Source organism: Salvelinus sp. IW2-2015, unplaced genomic scaffold (assembly GCF_002910315.2).
Source record: "Salvelinus sp. IW2-2015 unplaced genomic scaffold, ASM291031v2 Un_scaffold1523, whole genome shotgun sequence".
NCBI classification, from domain to species: domain Eukaryota; kingdom Metazoa; phylum Chordata; class Actinopteri; order Salmoniformes; family Salmonidae; genus Salvelinus; species Salvelinus sp. IW2-2015.
This window is the reverse complement of record NW_019942962.1, coordinates 431,680-441,717: the sequence shown is the minus strand read 5'-3', so window position 1 is coordinate 441,717 and position 10,038 is coordinate 431,680. Positions and strand designations below refer to the sequence as shown.

At 44.6% G+C, this 10,038-nt stretch overlaps 2 protein-coding genes across 2 annotated transcripts in view; one reads left to right on the top strand and one right to left on the bottom strand.

The window, feature by feature from the left end:
• The window catches only part of LOC139024455 (protein SPT2 homolog), a 7,857-nt gene extending 6,029 nt beyond the window's left edge, over positions 1 to 1,828 (bottom strand). Inside the window, exons 1-3 of the mRNA XM_070439260.1 lie at positions 1,776 to 1,828; positions 1,640 to 1,673; positions 558 to 955 (exon numbers count right to left, since the gene is read on the bottom strand). Of these exons, the coding sequence (XP_070295361.1) occupies positions 558 to 955; positions 1,640 to 1,673; positions 1,776 to 1,828 (485 nt within the window). The remainder of the gene's footprint in view (positions 1 to 557; positions 956 to 1,639; positions 1,674 to 1,775) is intronic.
• A 390-nt stretch (positions 1,829 to 2,218) lies between these two features.
• The window catches only part of LOC112071107 (glutamate receptor ionotropic, kainate 5-like), a 25,915-nt gene continuing 18,095 nt past the window's right edge, over positions 2,219 to 10,038 (top strand). Inside the window, exons 1-3 of the mRNA XM_024138581.2 lie at positions 2,219 to 2,239; positions 2,464 to 2,715; positions 3,432 to 3,485. Coding sequence (XP_023994349.2) covers positions 2,219 to 2,239; positions 2,464 to 2,715; positions 3,432 to 3,485 — 327 coding nt within the window. The remainder of the gene's footprint in view (positions 2,240 to 2,463; positions 2,716 to 3,431; positions 3,486 to 10,038) is intronic.

Here is a 10,038-nt window from a genome sequence, read left to right as displayed (position 1 = left end):
GACCCGGCACAGAGGAAGTTCCTGCCCTGGAGTGGAACTGGACACCGTGCCTGGACTGGGCATTGGCGCTGAGGAAGGCTCCGGCCATGGTGCTGGACTGGATGCCGTGACTGGACTCTGCACCGGCACAGAGGAAGCTCCTGCTGCCCTTGAGCAGGACTGGACGCCTTGCCTGGACTGGACACCAGCGCCGAGGAAGAGTCCGACCTTGAAGCGAGACTGGACACTGTGCCTGGACTACACATCGGCGCAGAGGAAGGCTCCGGCCATTGAGCTGGACTGGACGCCGTGCCTGGAAGCTCTGGACCGTTGCCCATCGCTGGAGGTTCCGGACCGTGGACCGTCGCAGGAGGTTCCGGACCATGGTCCATCGCAGGAGGTTCCGGACCGTGGACCCTCGCAGGAGGTTCCGTACCGTGGACCCTCGCAGGAGGTTCCGGACCGTGGACCCTCGCAGGAGGTTCAGGACCGTGGACTGTCGCAGGAGGTTCCGGACCGGGAACCGTCGCCGGAGGCTCCGGACCGGGAACCGTCGCCGGAGGTTCCGGACCGTGAACCGTGAACCGTCGCCGGAAGCTCCGGACCGGGAACCGTAGCCGGAAGCTCCGGACCGGGAACCGTCGCCGGAAGCTCCGGACCGGGAACCGTCGCCGGAAGCTCCGGACCGGGAACCGTCGCCGGAAGCTCCGGACCGGGAACCGTCGCCGGAAGCTCCGAACTGGGAACCGTCGCCGGAAGCCCCGGGCTGGGAACCGTCGCCGGACGCCCCGGGCTGGGAACCGTCGCCGGACGCCCCGGGCTGGGAACCGTCGCCGGACGCCCCGGGCTGGGAACCGTCGCCGGACGCCCCGGGCTGTGAACCGTCGCCTGAAGCTCTGGACTGTGAACCGTCGCCGGAAGCTCTGGGCTGTGAACCGTCGCCGGAAGCTCTGGACTGTGAATGTGCACTGGAGGCCTAGTGCGTGGAGCCGGTACAAGTAGCACCGGACTGGTGACACGCACTTCAGGGCGAGTGCGGGAAGCAGGCACAGGACGTACCGGACTGGGGAGGCGCACTGGAGGCATGTTGCGTGGAGCCGGCACAGGTTGCACCGGACTGGGGAGGCGCACTGGAGGCCTGTTGCGTGGAGCCGGCACAGGTTGCACTGGACTGGTGACACGCTCTTCAGGGCGAGTGCGTGGAGGAGGCACAGGACGTACCGGACTGGGAACACGCACTTCAGGGTGAGTGCGAGGAGGAGACACAGGACGTACCGGACTGGGGAGGCGCACTGGAGGCCAGAACCGTGGAGACGGCCCAGGTTGCACCAGACTGCTAACCGGATCCTCTGGTCGGATGTTGAGCAGATCACATTTGCACAACATCTCTCTCTCTCTCCCAACTTCCCCATTGCCTCCCTTGACGGTCTCTGGCTCTTCAGGGCGAGTGCAGGGAGCAGGCACATGACGTACCGGGCTGGGGAGGCGCACTGGAGATCTGGTGCGTGAAGCCGGCACAGATGGCAACGGACTGATGACCCGAACTTCAGCCCGCCTACGCTGCAGCCTACTCTTCGCCAACATCATTCTCCGATATCCCTCTTCACACTGCTCCATCGACTCCCAGGCGGGCTCTGGCTCTCTCCTTGGGTCGACCGACCACCTCTCTATCGCCTGCTCCATGTGCTCTGGCTCTTCCCGCGGCTCAGCCGCCCCCCCCCCCCGCAAATCTTGGGGTTGTCCTTGGGCTTTCTGTGGCCGCGAACCCTGGCGTCGTCGCTGTCCTCCATTATTACCTTCCGTCTGCCGCTAAGGAAGGGTTTTGCATCCACCCATCACTTCTTCCCATGTCCAAAACTCCTTTACCTCGTGGATACCCTGCTTGGTCCTCTTTTGGTGGGATATTCTGTCACGGTTGTCGTAAGAACTGGACCAAGGCGCAGCGTACGTAGAGTTCCACATCTTTAATATAAAGTGAAACTTAAACAAAACAATAAACGAACAACGAAACGTGACTACGTGGTGCACATGCACAAACACAAAATAATATCCCACAAACACAGGTGGGAAAAATAGCTACTTAAATATGATCCCAAATTAGAGACAACGATTACTAGCTGCCTCTAAATGGGAATCATACAAAACACCAACATAAAAAAATAAACTAGAACACAACATAGAAATAATAAACTAGAATACCCCCTAGTCACGCCCTGACCTACTACACCATAGAGAAACAATGGCTCTTTATGGTCAGGGCGTGACACAGTGCTGTACAATATATATGCAATAGGTAACAATGTCAAATTCTAGATATTCTATGTCAATGCCACAATGGAGGGTTAGCACAATATAATTATTGAATCTCCCCAGAACCTGATTTATAGGATATGTTGTTAGAACTACCAGTATAGCACACTTTCTATGTATTTTACAATGTCAATCTCCAACATCCCATGTTCGTTTGTGGGATGTTAAATTAAGTCTCAAAATGTCTCTGTTATTCTACCCCTTCTCTTCCCCTTCTCTCCGGCTCTCTCCCGGCTCCGCCCCTCAGGCCTTCTGCGATTGGAGGAGCTAGTGCGGCGCTTCCTGATCTCCAGGGAGACGCTGTCAATCAGGATGCTGGATGACAGCCTGGATCCCACCCCTCTGCTGAAGGAGATACGAGACGACAAGGTGGCCACCATCATCATCGACGCCAACGCCTCCATCTCCTACCTCATCCTCAAAAAGGTCAGGGGTCATGCCTCAATGCTAGGGTGGCTTTTATAGAGTWGKTACARGAGTTGTCGCATGTAGAGCACAAACAGATCTGAGATCAGGCTGAGAAGTTGTACCTATTGACTGATTTAGTATCAGGGCCCATGGTATATTAATCTGATCCTAGATCTGTGGTCTGGGTCTACTTTGACTGATGATTGTTGCTTGCTGGATACAGGACAGTAATGCAGAGAACCCTGTGAAGTTATACACGGAGCAACAATGGTTCAATTATCTTAAGCAGCTTAAATCATACTGACAGCTTGTCTATTTGACATGCGGTAATCCATATTCAGTGGTGTTATGATGATGTATATTGTACAGCCTGTAGCAACAGCAGTCAGAGCACAGGAGTGACTCAGAGATTGGCCTTTATATAGAACTGTGTCTGTCTGTCTGTCAGTACATGCATTACCACTGCTCTCTGCTTCTCTGCTCTCTCTGCTCTGTCTACTCTCTGCCTTAAGCTTTATTGTGTAAGTTTGACAATTTAACACTGTGGTTGTGGTAAGCTCTCTCTTTCCATCCCTCTCTCTCTTGTCATCCCTCTCTCTCTTTCTCTCTGCTTCTGCCTCACTCTGTCTCCTACCACTAACCCATCTATCTTCCCCCCACTTCTCTCTTACTTTCTATCTCGCTCTCCTTCTCTCTGTCTCCCCTCCCTCCTTCGCTTCTCTCTCTCTCCACAGGCATCAGAGTTGGGGATGACATCAGCGTTTTACAAGTACATCCTCACCACCATGGTAAGAACGCAACAACGCCTCTTAGCATTCCTGCCATCTTTCCACCTTTCCTCTCCTCCGTGTACTTCCTTCCTTCCGCCTCCTTCCCACTCCCTTTCTTTGTCCCTGGGTATGTGTGAGGGACGGGGCCAGAGGCGTGCCAAGTGGGAGAAACACATTACAACACACAGAAAGAAATACACTACATGACCAAAAGTTTGTGGACACCTGCTCCCTGAACATCTCATTCCAAAATCATGGGCATTAATATGCAGTTGGTCCCCCCTTTGCTGCTATAACAGCCTCCACTCTTCTGGGAAGGCTTTCAACTAGATGTTGGAACATTGCTGCGGGGACTTACTTCCATTCAGCCACAAGAGCATTAGTGAAATCGGGCTCTGATGTTGGGCGATTAGGCCTGGCTCGCTGTTGGCGTTCCAATTCATCCCAAAGGTGTTTGATGGGGTTGAGGTCAGGGCTCTGTGTAGGCCAGTCAAGTTCTTCCACACCGATCTCGTCAAACCATTTCTGTATGGACCTTTGTGCACTCGCTTTGTGCACAGAGGCAATGTCATGCTGAAACAGGAAAGGGCCTTCCCCAAACTGTTGCAATAAAGTTGGATGCACAGAAGTGTCTAGAATGTCATTGAATGCTGTAGCATGAAGATTTCCCTTAGCTGGAACTAAGGGGCCTAGCCCGAACCATGAAATCCGGGGCAGCTCTAGTAGGGCAGAAATTGAACAAACTGAGTTGTTGGGAAGGTGCCACTTTGAAAGTCACTGAGCTCTTCAGTAAGTCTGTTCTACTGCCAATGTTTGTCTATGGAGATTGCATGGCCGTGTGCCCGATTTTATACACCTGTCAGCAATGGGTGTGGCTGAAATATATATAGTGTATTAAAAAATAGGAGTTTAAATATTTTTTTATATAATTAATTGAGGTTAAAGGTAACATATCTTCAGAAATTATAAGTGATGTAAATCTCAACCGTTTATCTTTTCCAGTGATGAAGACATAGATGTCTCATGGCATGGTGGGGTATGCAAAATTATATCTTGAATGTTTTGGCATTCATGTCCAAAAAGTCACATTCTAAGCACTACACGGGCAAATATGTATGGAAGGTTCGTTCAAATCAAAAAGGTTGCTGTCAAAAATGGATTGAATTCAAATGGATTTACCCTGAAGACATTTCAAATGTTATGTTCTCAAATGTATTTTTTATTTTTTTACATTATTTATTTCACACCATATAAACATACACAAACAAACAAGTTACAGACACACACAAAAAACAACTACATCTCCTCTGCCCAGTCCTGCATGCTCACACCTCCATCCCTAGTGCCTGTATTATTGTTTGTCACGTGGCCTTAAATTGTACCAAATAGTTTTTCTCGGMCAGTGCCTTGAACCGCTGCGCCACTCGGGAGACCTAAATACAGTATGCAGACAGAAGGCTTAAAAGTTTATATTGTAATACTTCTGATAGCCAATTGTCTATCTCCACCTGTAACTTTTGGACTTGATAGCATTCCCAGAAAGCATGGATTATTGAATCATTGTTAGTTTTCCACATGAATTTTGTACAATAGAATCTATACGTTAGATGAAACTGGATTAATGGTAAATGTTCGTTAACTGTAGTTTTATTAGTTTGCTCTGATGTCCAAAAGATTTCAAATGGAAATTTCTTGATATGTAACTTTCAAGTTCCATGTATTTGAAACTATCTACATTCGGTCAGTCCAAAATTACTTTTTCATTCTGTCAAGGAAATAAATGTATTTCCTGTTACCAAGTCATTTACGGTTTCCATGCCTTTAGTTTTCCATGTAGACCAATTTATTGGTGAATTCTGATAAACTATCCACGTATTGTTCCATAAGGTTGTGTTTTAGGTTCTTGTAGAATACGATACATTTTCTTCCATATTGTTAGTGTTCTTCACTATGAAGTTGTTCATGTTCTTAGCTTTATCCTTTGAAAATAGACACGTAAAAAGATTCTGGGGATGAGCATGTGCATCCTCAATATGTACCCATTGTTCTGCTTTAGTGCATTCAACTATATGTTGCAAGTAAAATCCTTTGGTAGTGATTTGATACAATTCCAAGTCTGGAATGTTAAAACCACCCCCAGGCTTAGGAAGATGTAAAACGTTCCTTTTTATTCTATTACATTTATTAGCCCATATAAAGTCTATTATGACTGTGTATACTTTTTTAAAGACGGCAGGGAAACCGTCAGTGACTTGGTAACAGGAAATCTTCAGTGGGTAATTGGTATTACCAAAAATAAATATAAAACTTTGGGAGCCATGCCATTCTAGAGGTTTATTTTGCCTGTAAGATTTATGTGAAAATTATTCTATTGAATTAGATTTGCTTTCATATTGTTGAATAATAGAATAAAATGATCTTTATATATTTGTTGTTAATTGTCACTTATTAATAACTTATTCTTAATAGGGGGCACTGTTTTCACTTTGGGGAAAAATCGTGCCCAAATTAAACGGCCTCGTACTCTGTTCTAGATCATACGATATGCATATTATTATTACTATTGGATAGAAAACACTCTGAAGTTTCTAAAACTGTTTGAATTATATCTGTGAGTAAAACAGAACTCATTTGGCAGCAAACTTCCAAACAGGAAGTGAAAATTCTGAAAATGGGTGTCTGTGTAAGGCCTTGCCTATTCAATTGCCTTATATTTATGGATCTGTATGCACTTCATACGCCTTCCACTAGATGTCAACAGGCAGTAGAATGTTGAATGGGGTTGCCTAGCTTGATGGAGACCGGAATGAAGAGGCTTTTGGAGTGACAGGTCCGCCTAATTGGCAGTATTGTGCTTGCGCACTAGAGAGCCATATTCTTTCTTGAAATGCGTTAGTTAGACACAACGGAAATGCTCGTCTTGGACGTTATTGATACATATGAGAAAAACATCATAAAGATGGATTTTCAACTGAGTTTGACCAGTTTATTGACGTTATTGGTGACTTTTGGAATTTTTCGTTCCATGTGCCAAGAGTTCATGGACATGTTTGCGCTCACAGTGCCAAGTTGCCTAATTCGACAGAAGAAATTGACATTCTAAACAAAAAAACGAGTTTAATTGTGGAACTAGGACTCCTTGCACTAATTATGATGGAAGATCATCAAAGGTAAGGAATTGTATGATGTTATTTCGTATTTTGGTGGAATATGTTGGCTCACATGGCGGAGAGTGGTGGGCGCTGTCAGATTATTACATGCTGTACTTTGTACTAAAAGTTAATTTTTTTTAAATCTACACATTTTGCGGTGCATTACGAACCAGTGTATCTTTCTATTTGCTGTACAACATGTATTTTTTAGCAAAGTTTATGATGAGTTTTTGGTTAGATTACGTGACTGCCAAAAATTTCTCCTAACAATTTGGTGCATTTTGGCGCCGTATTCACAGTGTAAAACCAGGATTTTGTAGCTATAAATATGCCATTTTCGAACAAAACATAAATGTATTGTATAAATGATGTTATAAGACTGTCATCAGATGAAGTTGTTCAAAAGGTTAGTGATTTTCTATCTCTATTTGTGGTTTGTGAAGCTACCTTTGCGGTGGAAAAATGGCGTGTGTTTTTGGATATTGTGGTGAGCTAACATAAATATATGTTGTGTTTTCGCTGTAAACACTTAAAAAATCAGAAATATTGGCTGGATTCACAAGAATGTTTTTCTTCATTTGCTCTACAACATGTTATTTTTCATAAATGTTTTATGTGAGTATTTTGGTATTTCACGTTGCTCTCTGTAATTATTCTGCTGTTTTGATGTATTTGTGACGATGGCTGCATGTAAAACTACGATTTATACTATAAATCTCCCATTTCGACAAAATAATGTTTGTATAACATGATGTTATAAGACTGTCATCTGATGAAGTTGTTCAAAGGTTAGTGATTAATTTTATCTCTATTTGTGGGTTTTGTGAAAGCTATGTTTGCGGTGAACAAATGGCGTTGTGTGTTTGGCTATTGTGGTGAGCTAACATAAATATATATTGTGTTTTCACTGTAAAACATTTTAAAAATCGGAAATGTTGGCTGGATTCACAAGATGTTTATCTTTCATTTGCCGAATTGGACTTGTGATTTCATGAAATTATATTATATGATATCCCTGTGGCGCTAGGCTAGGCTATGCTAGTCAGATTTTTTGATGAGGATGATCCCGGATCCGGGAGGGGGGGTCGGTAGAGGTTTTAAGCAACGAAAGTATATTTTTTATGGTCCACTTAAAGGATTGCTGTAGATAGTGAGTTATTTTTTATTTTTTTCCATTTGACATTATTTCGCTTTTTTCCATGTACATTTTAAATACTGAGATTTTTGAGAGAGTTTTCAATATTTGTCAAGTATATCAGGAGATCATCTGCAAATAAGTTTAGTTTATATTCATGTTTACCAATACTGATACCTGTTACGTTTGGGTCCTGTCTAATTATTTCTGCAAGTGGTTCAATTGCCAGTGCAAACATGAGGGGGGAGAGGGGATATCCCTGTTTTGTGCCCCTTTCTAAAGCAAGTTCATCAGATAATGTATTATTTGTAGAGATTACATTTAAATTTGCCTTTTGTATTACTAAGTCTGTCAATCTTATCGAATGCTTTATTTATTAAGTCAGCTGCTAAAATAATAGTTCCTTTCTGGATTTGATCTAATATCGCTTAAATTCTATAAAAAATCACCAGATTTTCCTATGGTGGGATATACAGTACAATGAAATCAATGTGTATTTTTCACCATGTAAGGTACAAGGGAAAATGATGTATTTTTATTTATCAGGATGCCTACATCTCTGCGGTTACTACAGTACGTGCCAGCATAGGCCTCTCCAACTCAGCTTTTTAAATGTTCAATTTCTCCTTTAAACATTTTTTACTCTGCAAGAAAACCACATCTAATGACAATCTTTTCAAGTGTTCGAGAACCATATGCTTTTACCCCCATCATTCTATGTGATAAGTTTGATTTTGTTGGCCATGTATAGAATCAAAGTTAACCTTAACTGTTTCGTCTATCATTGAAGAACCAAGTAAAACATTTTAGCAGACATGACATATGAGGGCGGTAGGCATTCCATAGAATAGAAGGATCATAGTATAAATACAGTACATAGTTATTGTATACATTACATATATAGAGTGTTTGGGCTGAGCAGATATTTAACAAAACACACAAAAAAACATGAAGCAAAGTACTTGAGGCTCTATGGCTCTATGCCTTTTAGTGCTTTTTAGCTCTGACACCTGTCCTAATGTACCAAAATAACTGTGGATAATACATTGTACATACATTGTACATACATTTGAAGAAAGACTGCCACTTAAGTACTGTGGTTGGTTTGTATTACCTTATAAATTAAATGTAAGTATAGTGGCTGGTGGGGTCTACTTAGGGTGAGTGGGTCCTCTGAGAGACTGAAATGGAGGCCCCAGGCACACCTCCGAGAAGTGTCTGATGCCCTCCCAGTCACCCCCTCCCAATCCCCCTGATATAGCCCTTCTCCATTCTCACTAATAACCACCATTAAATCTTAAAACAAGGAATAGTAATAATAATAATGATTCAATAACCTTTTCTAATCTGTCCAGAACTCTTATTCATTTTACAACGAATTTACAAGTCATAAAAAAATAAATACAATTACATTGTATTATAATTAAGTTCTTCTTTCTCTCTCCCAAACCAAATTCATCCCTCTCCACCTCCCCCTCCCTGTTCTCACCCCTTTACCACACCCAAGCCAAGCTTGTCCCCACCTCCCCTCCTTGTCCTCCCTTACCCACCCAGGCCAAGTTTATCCCAACCTCTGTCTCCCGCTTCTTCTAAAACGCATTTACACCCATTTACATTTACATTTAAGTCATTTAGCAGACGCTCTTATCCAGAGCGACTTACAAATTGGTGCATTCACCTTATGACATCCAGACATGCCGTGGAACAGCCACTTTAATAGTGCAATCTAAATCTTTAAGGGGGGGGGGGGGGGTCAGAAGGATTACTTTATCCTATCCTAGGTATTCCTTAAAGAGTGGGGTTTCAGGTGTCTCCGGAAGTGTGATTGACTCCGTGTCTCTGGTCGTGAGGGAGTTTTGTTCCACCATTGGGGGCCAGAGCAGCGACAGTTTTTGACTGGGCTGCGCGGGAAACTGACTTCCTCAGTGGTAGGGAGCGAGCAGGCAGAGGTGGATGAAGCAGTGCCTAGTTTGGTGTAGGCCTGATCAGAGCCTGAAGGTACTGAGGTGCCGTTCCCCTCAACAGCTCCGTAGGCCGCACCATGGTCTTGTAGCGGATGCGAGCTTCAACTGGAAGCCAGTGGAGGGGAGCGGAGGAGCGGCGGTGACGTGAGAGAACTGGCGACAGGTTGAACACCAGACGGCTGCGGCTTCGGATGAGTGTAGGCGGTTTAATGAGCCAGGCAGGAAGCCCAAGCCAACAGCGAGTTGCAGTAATCCAACGGGAGAGTGAAAGTTGCCTGGATTAGGACGTGCGCCGCTTCCTGTGTGAGCAGGGTGTACTC